The sequence below is a fragment of the Mus caroli genome, unplaced genomic scaffold, assembly GCF_978045245.1.
Source record: "Mus caroli unplaced genomic scaffold, Mus_caroli_1 scaffold_4, whole genome shotgun sequence".
Lineage (NCBI taxonomy): Eukaryota > Metazoa > Chordata > Mammalia > Rodentia > Muridae > Mus > Mus caroli.
Window position 1 is genome coordinate 139,121,552 of NW_028227259.1, and position 17,292 is coordinate 139,138,843.

General features: G+C 49.4%; 1 protein-coding gene and 1 pseudogene across 1 annotated transcript; both read right to left on the bottom strand.

The window, feature by feature from the left end:
• Positions 1-2,439: 2,439 nt before the first annotated feature.
• LOC110293857 (claudin-13) lies at positions 2,440-3,483 on the bottom strand. The gene is made up of 2 exons (XM_021161703.2): positions 2,856-3,483; positions 2,440-2,447 (listed from the first exon to the last, which is right to left on the bottom strand). The coding sequence occupies exons 1-2, from the start codon at positions 3,481-3,483 to the stop codon at positions 2,440-2,442; spliced, it is 636 nt and encodes a 211-aa protein (XP_021017362.2).
• Positions 3,484-3,486: 3 nt separating this feature from the next.
• Positions 3,487-7,204, bottom strand: LOC147005364 (claudin-13-like; annotated as a pseudogene).
• Positions 7,205-17,292: the final 10,088 nt, after the last annotated feature.

Consider the following 17,292-nt stretch of genomic DNA (forward strand, 5'->3'; position numbering starts at 1 on the left):
CTTCACCACTGAACTTATTTCCAGTGCCTCACAGAGGCAAACTCAGGCCTGTTACAATGATGCAGATGCCCATGAGAGCCATGTGTGTCCTATGGCAGCGCTGTGTGCAAGGCCCTGCATCTAGCCACACCCTTGAACCTCACGGATCTTCCACAGGCCCTCCCAAACGGACAGCTACGGCCATCTCACGTTCCAAATGTTTCATCTCTCACCACATGGGCAGCACACAGCTCACAGGAGCATTTGCCAGCCCAGTGTGGCCAGAGAGATGCTGACTGGCTAACAGGTCCAGGGGAGCCATGGCTCAGAGTCCCTGAGAGTCAGGACAGGGAAACTGGATGTGGGTGGGGGGTGATGGGCAGACCAGCTCTGAGTTACAGGATTCTAAGAGCTGATGGTGCCCTTTAGAGGAATGCTGAGAGAGCCTTCCCTGTGAGGTCAAAGCTAGTCAGAGACTCCACTAACACCAGTATCTGTGTAATGTGTGAGTTAGCAAGTGTGGTCACAGCAGGTGACACAGGGATCCAGTGGTACTGATCTTCTATATGACTGTCAGAGGGTAGGGCAGAGAGGGAAACTTCAGTCCCTAACCATGTCCTGAGCTATCGTTCTCGCCAGCAAGAACACACTCGGACAACCGGATTCTTCTGCAGCAAGCTTTATTGCTTCTTCAGGAGGGAAGACCCAGAACCCGGAAAATGGTGCTGCTTATATAGCCCTCAGCGTGGCGTTTCAGCACCTGATTAGTTGCTCGCCCATCACCTCATTACTACGCCCCGAGATGGGCAGTGACTGGGCGTGAATTCACTCTCGCACTTATGCACAAAGCTTGTTTACTAGTTAGGCACAGCAGAAGCCAGCGCCATCTTATAATGGTGATTGCTCACGGCACGGCTCTCCACACGACCACATATTAGATTCTCCACCTCTTCTTCCTCCTCCTCCTCTTCCTGCTCCTCCTCTTCCTCTCTCCTCCTGACCCTCTCCTCTACTCTCTTCCTCTCCTTCTTTGCCCTGCTCCTCTTCCCTCTGTCCCCTCCTGTTCCCCACTCCCCCCTCTCCTCTCCTCCTCCTCCTCTACCTCCTCCCCATCCTCCTGCCCTCCTCCCTTCTCCCCTCCTTCTCCCTTCCTCCCTTCTCCTCCTCCTCCTTTTCCTTCTCTAAGACAGAATTTCTCTTTCTGGCCCTGGATATCCTGGACTCACTCTATATAGATCAAGCTGGCCTTGAACCCAGAGAGCTGCCTGCTTCTGTCTCCCTAGTGCTGGGATCAAAGGAATGGGCCATCACCTCCCCACTATAAACCCTTCCTTAAAGTACCTTTTGTCAGGTGTTTGCTCAGAGCAACTAAGAAATAAATAAGAAATAAGAAAGACACCTGGGTTTACAGGAGTCACCAAGCCATGGGAGGGACACCCACCCCTATCCTTGCACACATACAACCCTCCTCCTTCTCCTCCACCCCCTCCTCCTCCTCACCATACAGCTCAGAACTTCTGAAGGAAGGGAGTAAGCATGGGACCTGAGTTCAGAGCCCAAGACCCATGTGAAAGGTCACATGTGGAGGCGCACACCTGCAATCCTAGCACTGACAGAGCACAGACAAGAGGATCGCTGGAGCTTGCAGGTGGCCAGCAAGTCTACAAGACTCCATGAATTCAAGCTCCAGTGACTGAATCTATCTCAAAGATCAGGCAGAGAAAGGCTTGAGAAAGACATCTCTCTCTCTGGCCTCCACACATGTTTTCTCCCCATCACACATGTGGACAAGCACACATACATGTAAGACACACACATGATATATGGGGCCAGGCTGGAGTCTCCTGAGGGCTGGCATATGTGTTACCCTAGTGACTACCAGCCAGGAGCAGGTGGTTATCAATATCAGTGATTAACTTCTGCAAGTCAGCAGCAGAGGTGCCGGGACAAAGGGCTATCAGTAATTTCAGAGTAGCGCCTGGTGACAAGACCTTCAGGAAAGTGTCACAGTGAGCCAGGATGACACCAGGCTGGCTCAGTCTCTTCTTGCCCATCCTCCAACAACCAACAAGCCCTAGCATGACTGTTCTGGGGTCTATTGTTTCCCTTTTTCTTGATTTCCAGTCACCGCAAATTGAGACAACAACTACAGACAAAGAAACAGCTCTATCCAAGTCCAGTCTAGGGAAACAATGACTTTATTGGGGTCCCTTAGATAGGAGACTCGGGCAGCTTCAGCACCAGGAAGCCCCACCTCAGCATGGTGCTGACACAGCTAGCTTCATCCACAGAGTCCACTGCACAGCTTGTGGGCAGCAGAGGTGCCGGGACAAAGGGCTATCAGTAATTTCAGAGTAGCGCCTGGTGACCTGTCTTTCCTCCTTCCAGTTCAATGATTCTAGAACCTGGAGAGAGGCCTCTTGAGGAAGTTTTCCACTCCAGGCGTGAGTGTGCTGGCCATCAAACATCTGTAGAATAGGGTCAGAAGATGATCGGAGGTCAGTCTAAAAATAAGCAACTCAAAAGGTGAGAGATGGGGGGCTGGTGAGATGGCTCAGTGGGTAAGAGCACCCGACTGCTCTTCCGAAGGTCCGGAGTTCAAATCCCAGCAACCACATGGTGGCTCACAACCATCCGTAACGAGATCTGACTCCCTCTTCTGGAGTGTCTGAAGACAGCTACAGTGTACTTACATATAATAAATAAATAAATCTTTAAAAAAAAAAAAGGTGAGAGATGCCGGGCAGTGATGGTGCATGTCCTTAATCCCAGCACTTGGGAGACAGAGGCAGGCGGATCTCAGAGATCCAGGACAGACAGGTCCACACAGACAAACTCCGTCTGGGGGTGGGGGTGGGGGGAAGAGAGACACTTACCTGGGGTATTGCTGTTGGCTTCTGAAGGTCTGACACCAGGGATCTCAATGCAACTGGGAAAGTCTCTGCACACTGGGATGTTGACACAGAGCAGGATACCTCCCAGCAACAGCAGCAGGAAGCTGGTCCAGGCCAGGTAGAGTGAAGTGCCCATCTGTACTTTCTTCGAGAAGCCCATCAATGGGTTAAAGAAGCCATGGATGATGTTGTGTGTTACCCAAGACAGGGGTACCAGCATCAGAAGGCCAACACTAAGAAACATCCCACCGGCTACCTTCAAGAGGTTCTCTTCAATAGTAAAATTCATGAAACAATTGATGCGCCAATCCCCAAGCACGCAGAGCAGCAATCCCAGCCAGGTTCCAATGGTGCAGATGACCATAAAGACTCGAGACACTTTTATGTCCTGTGCTACCAGTAGCCGGGTGTCATACAGTGTACACTGTATCCACCTGTTTTCCCGAACCTGGCATATGTGCCACAGACCCTCCCAAATGATGGCACCTGGATCTGTCTCATCATCTGGAAATGTCACCCTCCAAACGGGCAGCACACAGCTCACAATGGCACCCACCCAACCCAGTGTAGTCACAGAGAAGCTGATGGCCTCTTGTTTGCTGAAGACCATGGCTCAGAGTCTGCTAATGGCAGGACCAGGACGAGTCAGGGGTCCAGCTGTAGAGATGCAGGTTTCCAAGAGCCGAGGATGGAATTTTAAAGTATCGGGGGCCAGCACGTATGAGAGGCCACTGCCACCAACGATGATCTAGGTAGTCAAATGTCGAGCTCCAGCAAGTGCGAGCACAGCAGTTGACACAGAACCCTATCTGGTGAAAGACTGAGCTTCCAGGAGGCTCTGTCAGAGGGTGGGGCAGAGGGGAGGAGCTTCGGTTCCTGTTGCTTCTCTGGACGAGATCCCTGGGTTTCTTTTCTTTTTGACTTTCACAATGAGTATGTGTGCCCCTGAGCATACCTGTTAAATGTGTGCGCATGCTCATGTGTGCATGCATGTGTATGCGCCTGCGTGCTGGGAATCACATTAGGCTGGAGCTGACTAATGAGGCTAGACTAGCTGGCTAGTGAGCCCAGAAGTGCCTCATGTCTCTACCTCATGGCCTTGGGTTTACCACCAAACATCACCACATCCAACATTGTTATGGGGGTTCTGGGAATTGAACGTGGGCCCTCTGATCTATACCCCCAACTCTGGAACCGTGGACTTCTGAACCCAGACCCAGCAAAGTCACCTTAAAACCTCAATTCTGAATAAGAGTTTCCATTTGATATGAAGAAATCCCCCTTTGTCTCTACATGGGTACCCACAGTCACACACAGACAGCTACCATCCATATATGCTCACTCATAGACATTAAAAAACATAACTACAACATAATTTAAAGGGGAAGACAGCGCCTTTCTGCCCTTGTTTATTGGCCTCAGTAGGGTATCAGGCCACTGAAACAGCAGAGTCTGGGCCTGGCTTCCTTTCTCAACTCAATGCCAAGAATTTGCAGGGCATGGTGGCCCTGAGACTCTTCTCTGGCCAATGGAAAACACCTAAAGGTTCAGCATGGGGGTTTCCTGATAGGACAAGATCTTCTTTGCAGGGCTATGTGTCCTTCTTAACCATCCCTCACCTCTGTAGCAAAGGGGACTTCTCCCATTGTTTTGTTTTGTGTTTAGAGACTGAGTTTATCTGTGTAGCCCTGAGTATTATGGAACCAACTTTGTAGACCAAGCTAGCTTCAGTCTTGGAGATCCTCCTGCCTCTGCCCTGAGAACTGGAGTCCAATTCGGGTGCCACCACTGACCAGCACTGGGAAGGATCCCAGACCTCTGAATGCAGAGACAAGCAAAAGTTTTTAATTCAATGACACCCTTGTTGTCTCCCCCCCCTCCCCATTAATTTATTCACTTTACATCCTTATCTCAGCCCCTCCTCACATGGCTCCTCCCCGAAAGCCCCCTACCCAATCACAGCTCCTAACCCTTCTGATCCTTTCAAAGGATTTCACTCCCTGGTGACTAAGCATTCAAATGCATGGGGGTCGTTTCTATTTAAACCACCACATATACTTACACATACAATTAAAAATAAAGGAGAAAGCCAGGCGGTGGTGGCGCACGCCTTTAATCCCAGCACTTGGGAGGCAGAGGCAGGTGGATTTCTGAGTTCGAGGCCAGCCTGGTCTACAAAGTGAGTTCCAGGACAGCCAGGGCTATACGGAGAAACCCTGTCTCGAAAACAAAAACAAAAACAAAAACAAAAACAAAACAAAAAAGGAGAAAGGATTGCTGCGTACAACAGGTTTGACAGGAATTTATTAAACAAACTAACCCAAGTCTCACGGTTCACACGGTGAAAGTCTGTTTTTCATTCCTGCCACAGGGCAGTGGCATTGAGGAGAAGGCCACCATTCTGCTTCACACATTCAGCATCGGCTCCACAAGGTGACAGCTAGATGGCGCCATCTCCAGAGAGCATCAGATCTGTAGGTTCTGGTCCATGGGGATTGTAGTCTTGTTCTTTGTCCAAAAGCCACAGTGGCCACGCCCACCTTCTGAGCATGCTCATATGGTGCCTCTATGGCCTGTGGAGCCATAAGCCTTCTACTCTGTCTTTCAAACGTTGCTCCTTTTACCTCCTGATGATCTGTGTTTCTCCAGGACTCAAAGTGCTGCACTTCCTGACCTACCCAGCAGTTATGGGGGGCGAGGGGGCCTCCCCTCAAATCCTGAGCCCTTCCCTGCCTTTTCCATTCACTGGACACAGACCCACTGGCTCCAGACATTAAGGGCACAGTCACGCTCTGCCGCCCTCCCTCCTCCCCCCCCCCCCACTCAAGGCTGAACTCTATCCTAAGTTCAAAGCACAGCTCCCCAGGAGACACACGGAGAGCTTAGGGATGTAATTCAATTGGCAGAGTTATTAACCTAACACGAAGAGGCTGGGTCCCATCCCCAGCACCTCATAACTGAGACCCATAGCCCAAGGTGGGTCACATCTGTCATGCCAGCACTCAAGGTCAACCCCAAAGGAACTAGGTCAAGGCCAGCTGAGATCCTGTCTTAAAAACTAAAACCAAAAGCCCTCAGAGTGAGCATGGCTGGTTGTCACCAGTCATTCCAGCCCCGGGATGACCAGAATCTACAGATCCTCTACCACAGTGACAGGCAGCCAGGAGAAGGTGGTTACCAACACCCAGGCTTATCTTCTCCAGACCAGCGGCAGGAGTGCCAGGGACACAGACTATCAGTCACTTGAGAGTTGAGCTCTGTGACATGAAGACCTTCGGGAGTGTTTCAGATCAGACCAGGCTGGCACCAGGCTGGCTCAGTCCCTGCTTGCCCATCCCCCAACCGCCAGCCACTCTGGCACTGACATCCCAGTGGCAGCTCTGTTCCTTTTAATCTGATCCTAATCAGTTAGCCCAGATACAGATGGTTACTGTAGACTATGGAGTGACGCCATCCAAGTCCAGGTTAGGGGACCAGTGACTTCAGTTGGACCGCATGTTCCTAGGATACTCATTGCTGTATCCATGGGAATCGAACCACAACAGCTTGCAGGTAGCTCCATAGAAGAGCTTTCTCTCTCCTTGTATCCCCATCAGCAGTTTACTGCTTTAGAGCCTGGGGGAAGGACTCTTCAGTCACAGGGAAACCGCTACAGCATGAAGTCACAAGGTGGTCTGAGCTGGCTACAGATAAACCAATCCAGAAAAGAGAGGGGCCCCACCCATACATTGTTGTTGTCTGAGGCAGGGGTGTCCATGGGGCCCTCAGAGAGACTGGGCTGGTCCTTGCTGGTTGGGCAGTTGACCAAACAGAGTCCCCTCCCAGCAGAAGAAGGGAGGAGCTGAGCCAGCCCAGATTTAGAGCAAGGCACCCATCTCTGGTTTCCAGTCATGACCAGTTGAGGTCATTGTGTGTTGACGTTGTATGTTACCCAGAACACAGACACCACCAGCAGCAGGCCAACCCCAGGAACAACCAACTGGCCACCATCATGATCATTTCTTCAATTGTTCTATTCAGCACCCCTGTGATGCAGTCATCCCAGGCCCATTGGGTACAGCAGCAAACATCATGGGGTAATGACGCAGATGACCACGTAAACTAGAGACATCTGCAGGTCCTGCGGCTATATTGGACATGAGATGTTCATCAGACACTTCAGGCTCCCAAGGTCTTGAGTCTCACACAGGTTCCACAGGCCCTCCCAAATGCTCGTGTCTTCAGAAAGACTCTTCAAACACCAGATGGGCAAGCCACAGCTCACATTTGGAGCCTAGCCAGCCCAGCATGGCCAGAGAGAAGCTGGTCGCATCTGATTCTGGGCAAGCCATAGCTCACTGTCTGCTGGACTCAGGACACAGGAGACAGTGAGGGTCTGACTCTCAGCTGCAGGATTCTAAGGGCTGAAGGTGAACTTTGACGAGACCTGAGACCCAGCCCCAGGAACAAGTGTCTCTACAGAGTCAGACATGCTGCCAGCAGGTATGACATCAGTAGCTGATAAGGGGACCTGGTGAAGAAGATTAAGCTAATACGAGGTTTGGCAGAGGAAGGAGTTTCAGAGCAATGGCCTCCTGTGATCACATCTCTGTTGAAAGGAAAAGAATGGACTCAGGACCCCCCAAGACCAAGTTCTCAGCACCAAGGAGACTTATGTGCCCCAGAGGGACAGAGGGCAGGGAATAAGAGACAAAGACAGGACATAGAGGATAAGGGAGAAGAGAAAGGGTACAAGGGAGATGGGGAAGGATATTCGTCCAGGGGGGACAAAGGACTGACGCTGGATAGAAAGGAGACAGATGTGGCCCATAGGCAGGTACAAAAGTACAAAGGGAAACTCCATGCTAGGATGAGGTATTTAATTTTAATTGAGCATGTTAATTAGGGAAGCCAATGGGGGGCTTTTAATTGCTGGATTTCAGTATTTTGATAGCTGGACCTTGGTCGTCAGCCTCAGGAGGAGGAAGTGGCCCAAGAAGGGAATAAACCTTGGTGGCAGCTTTAGAAATGTGGTCCTTAGGTTTCTTAGCAAGGCAGAGGGAATGGGGGAGAAGGTCAAGGCCTAAGGGCAGAGACATGCTCTCATGCTCAGGTTAGCCAGAGACGCTCCATCTGTGCTTCCTTTTAACGTGTATGTGTGTATAATATGTGTGGTTTTATATTTATGTGTATGTTCATGCAGATGTCTGTGGACACCAGAAGACAAGCTCTGTTGTCATCTTCAGGAACTCTATCTACCACCTTAGAGATACAGTCCCTCACTGGCCTGGAGTCACCGATAAGGCTAGAATCGTTGGCCAGGATCCCGCAGAGGCAAGTGACAGGTCTCATAGTTTCCCAAGGCCATCATAGGCACTGGCCTGTAAAGGGATCTAAGGAGACGATACAGAACAGATATATTAGACAGCTGCACACCACACTGGGACATCTCAGGATCCGCTGCAGTGCTGTATCTGACGTGATGTTCCATCTTGTCATCTTATCCGGATGTAGAATACCAAACTGAATTAGCAGAGAGACAGACAGACAGACAGACAGACCTGAACAGCAGCATTTACCTCCCTCTGCTTCCCGACGGAGATGGGACCACCTTCTTCACGCTCCTGCCCCAGTGCCATCACTGCTAGGATGGACCTCTGCTGCATCCTCTAAGCCAAACAAGCCCTTTCTGGGCCCAGGCTGCCCAATGGCAGCCTTGCGTCCTGTAGGTTTACTGAGTTTGCAAGAGAGAGCGTTTTTAGTTCAAAGATCACAGCGGCAGAGACCATCACAAGACGGTCTGAGCTCAGTCCAGGGATAGACATAGGTAGAGAGTGGCCCACTGTGACTGTCTAGAGCAGGTCTGTCTGCGTAGCCCTGACCTGCTGGGAAGTTCCTGGGGTCCTCACAATAGATTCTGAGCCCTTCCTCCTTTTTTTCCTCCCACTTGGTGAGGACTCTCATTGGCCACATTCTGCTCAGAAGGCTCCCCCTCCCCAGCCTAGTCACTCTGATGAGCTTAAGACTCAGCCACTAGGATTAAAGGGATGGCTCAATCAGAATAGCACTTTCCATATAGGCATAGGGATCGAAATTCAATTCCCAGAAATAATAATAATGATAATAATAATAAAGAAGTCATAACTGGGTATGGTGGCGCAGGCCTTTAATCCCAGCACTTGGGGGGCAGAAGCAGGAGGATTTCTGAGTTCGAGGCTAGCCTGGTCTACAGAGTGAGTTCCAGGACAGTCAGGGCTACACAGAGAAACCCTGTCTCGAAAAAAAAAAAAATTAAAAAAAAAAAAAAAGAAGTCAGGTATAGCTATCCATGCTTGTAATCCTAGCACTGGGGTAGCAGAGACAGGAGGATGCCAGCCAGACTAGCTGAATTTGTGTGTTCCAGGCCAATGAAAACAGTCGGCTCAAAATAATAATAATAACTAATAATAATAATGTGAATGGTGCCTGAGGGCAAACATTCTTGTCTGACTTCTACCCTTCACATGCATGTGTACTGATACACACACACACACACACACACACACACACTTGCACATACATAAATAGGTACACACATACACACAAAAAACACTCAACAATCAAAGAGATCCTTGGAGCTGGGCATGGTGATTTGACACCTGCTCATTATCCTGAAAAGTCTGAAGCAGGGACATCTTGAGTTCCAGGCCAGCCTGGGGTCACATAGTATGACCTCGTTTCAGAGAGGCCAGGAAAAAAAAAAAAAAAACCTGGTAAAGTTCGGTTCCACATTGCATAATCAGCAACCATTCAACTTACTGTCTCAGAACAGAGGACAGGAGAACAGCTCAGTAGCCTTGGGGTTGATTTACAGCCCAGAGATGTTGGAACGAATAGTCAGGGAGACTACCGCTACCTCAGCCAGAGCCAAGAGGTCCTTCTCCATTCGTGTGACACTCCAAAGTCACTCTCAACACCTTTCCAAGTGAAGAGAGATCTCTTCTGCCTAGCTGCTTGCTCTTTAACTGGTCTCAACTCTGCCCAGCCTAGGAGATCCCTCGCTGCCCACATGATAGACACTCCAAGGTCACCCAAGGGGATGGTCAGGTCCCATACCCTTCCCTGGCCAGTCTCCATCCCCATGCTGAATACTACATGATAGTTCTCACTGGGTCAGGGTTTGATGGTAGCCCAAGACTGGACACAATTCATCTCTTCCACGAATTCAGCATCCTGCAGAGGTGGCATGGTCTGCTCCATCCTAAACCAGGTCCATCACTGGTACTGGATTCAAGGGGAATCCGAGTCCACAACATGTAAAGGGACTATCCTCCTTCTCCACCCCTCACATAGGGACCGTCCATGAAGTACTGATGATGGGCATGCTCAGGGACAGCCAGGTCACCTACAGTGCTATAGGTGTTAATTTTGTTAACTTGATAGAATTTAGAATCACCATGGACACAAACCTCTTGGGATGCCTGTGAGGGAGTTTCTATAGTAACTTAACTGAGGGGGAAGACCCACCCTGATTGTGCTCAGCACCATCACATGGGACCAGTTCCCAGACTCAATACAAAGGAGAATGTGAGCTGAGCCCCAGCATCTGTCTCTCTGCTTCCTGACAGTGGATGCCCTGTGAGCAGCCGCCTCACGCACCTGCTGCCGTGCCTTCCCCACAATCACAGACTGTGCCCTGGAACTGTGAGCTAAATAAACCCTTCCTTCCTTGAGTTGCTTTGTCAAATATTCTGAGACAACAGAGAGAAAAGTACCAAAGACACCTAGGTTCATGGGAGTCACCCAGATGTCCAGGGACAGTCCATCCCGCCCTTCCATGGTCACCTCTCCCCTCTCCATACCAGTCACCACTCATAACTTTCCAAGACAAGGACTAGTAGAGCTTTCCCGCTCAGCCAAACATATCAGCCAGCAAGCAATTTTGCAAATGACATTTATTTAGAGGAGAGGCTGATGCATTGAAATTCATCAAGACTTTGGAATTCCCAGGATCATAGAGCATCCAAACTGCACCAAAGCAATCCATAGTCTCCTTGTGGGTTGAGGTTCCTGGTCCCACATGATCAGTAACTGGATAGATTTCTAGGACAACAGCTGCCTGTCACTTTCATCGACAATTGAAAGCCTTGGCAAGGTGTCAAAATAAGTCAAAAAAAATTAAAAAAAATTAAAAAGCTCTAGAATTCCCAGCCTCCAGCCAGGCTCAGTCAATGATCCTGGGAAGACCATCCTGAAGGGTCACGGGATATGCTGAGGTCAACCTAGGAACAAACAGACCCCAAAAAGAAAGAAGGTGCCTGGCTTACAGATTGTTATAGGCCAGTGGTTCTCTTGGGTCATGACCCCTTAGGCAAACTTCTATCTCCAAAAATATTTACATTATGGCTCATGAGATTAGCAAAATTATGGTTATGAGATAGCAACAAAAATAACTGTATGGTTGGGAGTCACCACAACATGAGGAGCTATCCTAGAGGGTCACAGCTTTAGGAAGGTTGAGGCCACTGCTACAGACGCTGCTGGAGCTGGCAGCATGGTACCTGGCTGAGTGATGGCAGTTAGTGAGGGGTGGGCAGTTGCAGAAGAGCAGGGGTCCTCCTAGAAGCAACAATCCAGAGCTGGCCCAGCCATTGTAGAGTGCAGTACCCATCTTTCCCTTCTGCACAGAGGGTATGCTGGCTGGAGAGTTCTTGCATGATGTCATGCATTACCCAGGACACACTCACCATCACTAACAGGCCAGCCAGCAGGCACGCTGCCCCTGCCCACATCCTGATCTTGACATTGGTGCTCTCCTTCCCCACACACTTCAAACACTTGCTTCTGACCATGCACAGAAGCAAACCCAGTCTAGCGACAATGACACACGCGACCATGAGGACCTGAGACTTCTACCAAGATTCAGGAAGCTCCTGCAAGGCGTCGTATGCCTTGCACTGAGCCTGGGGAATGTTGTGTGCCACGCAGGACTTCCACAGGCCCTTCCAGATAGTTGATGCTCTGATGATATAACTGCCGGAATACTCTATCATCTGCCAGTTGGGCAAAAGACAGCTCAGTATGGTGCACACCCAGCCCTTCATGACCAGAAAGACATCCACCGCCTGCCACCATTGGGAAACCATGCGCTGAGCAACGGAAGTCCTTCTGAGCTGCTGCTGCCACCAGGAGGGGTCTCCAGAGACTGGGACAGACAGGGTAACAAACTTGCCCACAGAACTGCCTTCCTGCCAGGCAGATGGATCTCAGTGAGTTTGAAGCCAGCCTAATCTACAAAGTTTCTTGAAAACCAGGGATTTTAAGGAACTTCCTTCCTGACAGCAGGGTTTGTATCAGCAGGAGGCAGGAGTTCATTTCTCTTGCAGGCCACCAGCATGCTAACCTTTCTATGATTATCTAAATCCAAGCCAACAAAGGCATCCTGAGGACCTTAGGCAAGAGTCACCATGCAGTATCAAGAAACCCCTCTGCGGCCAGCGACCTGGTACAGTGGGTAGGGTACACTCCTAACATAGCTCTAACCTTATCCCTGGCATTGCTTAGCCAGCTGTGGTGGCCAAACCCTGTCGTGCCAGAATTCAGAGGTGAAGTCGAGGGATCCGGAGTTCAAAATCATCCTCCTCAGATACATGGAGTAAGGCCACGCTGGGCTAGGTAACACTGTCTCAGGAGAGAGAAGACAGAAAGATGGCGCTGTAGGAGAGGTTGGCAGATAGGCTGGTGGATTTCTTTCTCACAGTGAACCCAGACCAGGAATGGACACTCCAGACATCTCCAAATGCTCACACATGGGGTGAAAAGTTAGGATTAGAACAACTCAGCCAGGTTTAGGACTTAAGACAAGGGTCAGCGAGCCCTCATTCCCCATCATCTTAGGCTTCAGTAGAAAGAAACATGGAATTAAAGGTAATGGTGGTGCATGCCTTTAATCCAGTGCTCTGGAGGCATGGACAGGCAGATTTCTGAGTTCCAAGTCAGCCTGGTCTACAGAGCAAGTTCCAGAACAGGCAGGATAGCCAGGACTACACAAAGAGACCCTGTTGAGAGAGAGAGAGAGAGAGAGAGAGAGAGAGAGAGAGAGAGAGAGAGAGAGAGAAAGAAAGAAAGAAAGAAAGAAAGAAAGAAAGAAAGAAAGAAAGAAAGAAAGAAAACTTAATTGGTGGCTGAAGAGATGCCTCATTGGTTAAGAACTCTGGCTGCTCTTTCAGAGGACCTGGGTTCGAGTCCCAGCACCCACACGGCAGTTCACAACTGTCCAGAACTCCAAATTCCACATAGACATTCATGCAGGCAAAATGTCAATGCTGTTAAATAAAATTTACAATTTGTATTGTATGTAGTGTGTGTGTGTGTGTGTGTGTGTGTGTGTGTACATGTATGTGCATGCTCCAAGGCAAATGCGTGGAGGTCGAGGACAACTTTCAGGAGTTAGTTCTTCCTTGTGCCACGTAGGTTTGGGGACTTCAACTCAGGTCATCCAACATCGGGCAACCATCCCTACCCACTGAGTCATCCTGTTCCTGCCCCCTCACACCGGCACACACCTTTTCAAGACTGGGTTTCACGTGTCCGAGGCTAACATGAAAGTCCTGTGTAGCCAGAGATAACCTTGACCTTCTGATCCTCCTGACCCCACCACAGAGTTCTGGGATTGCGAGTGGGCACCACCACACAGGTGAGATTCTCGGGATGAGCCTCTGGCTTTGATAGGCAAGTGCTTTCCCAAATGAGCCATCCCAGCGCCAGCCCTGGACACTCAGATTACACATGAGCCTCCCTCCTTGTTTAGGGATCGTGGGTCTCCCTCATCTTCATAGACCATTGACCGATACAGTCCACAAGAGAGCGAGCTGAGGGTTCAGAAGCCGTGGGAGTGTGTAAGGTGAAGGACCACACCAGGACCGCTTGTCAGGAGGCAGAGCAACTTCACTTAGGGTGATTGAAGTTTTGGGGGACTGAGGGCAGGGTCATCCACGATGAGCAAAGTCAATGGCTCCAGGCTTAGGGTTCCTGACATACCTCATTAGCATGCAGAGGGGGGGGCATTTCAGAAATTTCAGGTGGTGGCTAAACAGGTTTAGTGAGGAGAAAGGAAATTGATCCTATAAACTAATTGAGCCTACTTGACATTCCTCAGGTAGAGGCAAGTGTGAGGGCTTAGATTTCCAAACAAGGTCAGAGAAGGAAAAACTCTGTTAACCAAGGGAGTGCCCCATTGCTCGCCACGCCCCAGAAGGCCATCAGAACAACGGTAGACTCCATCCTTAGCAGATTTCTCCCACAAGGGATCCAGCTGCAGACATTCTGCCGTCCATACCTGGACCGATGGAGTGAGTTTGCCTCTGATCACCTTTTGCAAGGGTCTGAGGCAGGTGGCCTTGGATTCTGAAGTCAACCTAAAAACAGATTGCCTCAAAAGGGATCAGGATAATTTTTTCCCCTGGAGCCAAATATGAGTGACCATGGCACAGGAACACAGATTCTTATGAAGTGTTTGTCATAACAGAACAAAAAAAAAAAAATCGTAAATCAAAACAGCTTCCAAATCCATTGATGAGAGCTGTCAAGATGGCTCAGAGGTAAGGGCTCTTCCTGCCAGGACTGACAACCTGACTTCAATCAAACACACATGATGGAAAGAAAGACCACAGTTGTCTCTACACACATGCATGGCATGTGCATGCACACACACTCAGAGAGAGAGAGAGGGAGAGGGAGAGGGAGAGGGAGAGGGAGAGGGAGAGGGAGAGGGAGAGGGAGAGGGAGAGGGAGAGGGAGAGGGAGAGGGAGAGGGAGAGGGAGAGGGAGAGGGAGAGGGAGAGGGAGAGGGAGAGAGGTGCATAAATGAAAAGACATGTAATTTTGTTTATTTGTTTGTTTGTTTTTGAGACAGGGTTTCCCTGTAGCCCTGGCTGTCCCAGAACTCACTATGTAGACCAGGCTGGCCTCCAACTCAGAGATCCACCTGCCTCTGCCTCCCGAGTGATGGGAATAAAGGCATGTGCTACCACCACCTGACTTTGTAAATTTTTAAGGATTTTTAAATTTTATTTTATATATGAGAATACACTGTTCCTGTCTTCAGACACACCAGAAGAGGGTGTCAGATCCTATTACAGATGGCTGCGAGCCACCATGTGGTTGCTGGGAATTGAACTCAGAACCTCTGGAAGAGCAGTCAGTGCTCTTATCCAATGAGCCATCTCTCCAGGCCCTGTAAATATATATGTATATATATTTATATATATACATATTTTACATACATACATTATATATAAATATATATGTGTATATATATATATATATATATATATATATATATATATATATATATAATTGTGGGTACACCACATGGACAAGTTAAATCAAATCTCTGCTCCAGGCCTCTGGGAACATTCTTGCTTTGGGTTGGTAGAAGGTAGGGGTGTGGTTATACATCCCTAGAGGTTTCATATGACAATCACAAGGATGTTAGATGGCTCACAGAGATGGGCAATAGATGCCTATTTAGGGAGCTAAGAGTCTGGATCTGCGGTATTCCAACTTTCCCAAAACACTGAATTTCTAACTTGTCAATCAGTCGTGTCGAGTGTTCGTAGTGGGTTTGGCCTATTTCAGGGAATTTTCATTAAACCATGAAATCAGGGTTTCCCCACTCTCCGTAGTTCCACATCCATTACCAAAAGTACCCAAAACATAGGCTGGGGTGTCTATTAGAGAAAAGTACTTTCCTAGCATAGATGAATCCACAGGTCCCATCCCCAACACAACCTAAAATAACCATGACTATCCTAGTGGTCTTTGGTAGATGTGAGACCAGACCCCACAATCCAAGCCTGGACCTTATTCTAGAATATTGCTGGTGGGTGTGGAGGGCCCTGCCTCACACTCGCATTTGGGAATCCAAGCCCCTTCATCCAGTGACCCCACCGACTCTGGAGTTTTGGAGGCCTTTTCAGGAAAGGACACAGATCTACATCCATATCATGCTCTAGGTCTGCTCGGTACACATCAGATTTCTGTTCACGTGGTCGGGCCTACAGGAAGGGGGTCTTCCATAACTCAGAATCCTTGCCCAGTGCTCAGTTCTGTAGCATTGTTTACTTTTTTAAAGAGTTATTTATTTATTTTATGTATGTGAGTACACTGTAGCTGTCTTCAGACTCACCAGAAGAGGGCACCAGATCCCATTACAGATGGTTGTGAGCCACCATGTGGTTGCTGGGATTTGAACTCAGGACCTCTGGAAGAGCAGTCAGTGCTCTTAACTGCTGAGCCATCTCTCCACCCTTGCATTATGTTTTTTACATATATTTAAAGTGTCTCTATGTGTGTGTGTGTGTGTGTGTGTGTGTGTGTGTGTGTGTGTGTGTGTCTGTTAGAGGGGTGGGGGGAGAGCTGCAGGAATTAGTTCTCCCCTCTCACCCACCCTTGGATGCCAAGGATGGAGCTCAGGCTGTGCGGCTCAGCAGCAAGCGCCTTTGTCCACTAAGCAGTCTCCATGGCCCTCAGCAGCTCTCAGTGTTCCCTCTTCTGCAACATAAGGCCAGATCTGCCCCCGGGTTTCTCTAAAATGTGCTGTGTGAGTGCGTACACAGCACTCACATGTGCGTGTGTGAGTGCGTGTGTGCACACACGTGTGCGTGTGTGAGTGCGTGTGTGCACACACGTGTGCGTGCATGTCCTCCCTGCCTTGCCTTTCCACTAACATTCCAGTTTCCCCCATCCCTTCCTTTCCCAGACATGGCCTTAGGTAGCACAGGTTATCCTCAAACTTGTTATGCAGCACAAGATATCATTAGGCTTCTTCTTTCTTTGTTTACTTCTAATTAAAAATATGCCAGGCTGGCCTTGAACTCATGGAGATGCCTTTGCTTCCCAAGTGCTTTGGTCAAAGGTGTGCACCACCACAGCCAGGCTAAGGTTAAAATTCCCATCCTCTTGATGTGGTGCTGGGGACGGTGTTCAGGGCTTCCTGCATGATAGACAAGAACTCCACAACCCAGTCCCTCAAAGCTCCCCTTTCTAATGTCCCATGAAGTACTGAGGGGTCCTTGCCTGGATCCTGAACCCCTCTGGAGCCTCAAATGTGTCCCCAGCTTGGTTTCTCTTCCAAGCTCAGGTCTGGGTTCCAAGAGCCTCAGAGAACCAGTCATGGTATCAGACACCTGCAATCGCAGCACTGTGGAGGCCAGAGAAGGAGGATTTGCAGCCAGGAAGACAGTGGAGATGTATGCCTTTAATCCCAATACTTGGGAGGCAGAAACAGGCCGATCTCTCTGAGTTCAAGAACAGCCTGGTCTATAAAGTTGCAGGTCAGCCAGGGCTACATACACAGAGAAGATCTGTCTAAAAAAAGGATTTGAAGGCCTGAGCCAGCCTGGGCTCCAGAATAAGATGTCCCAACAATAGAGCAAAACAAAATGACCTCTCTGACACT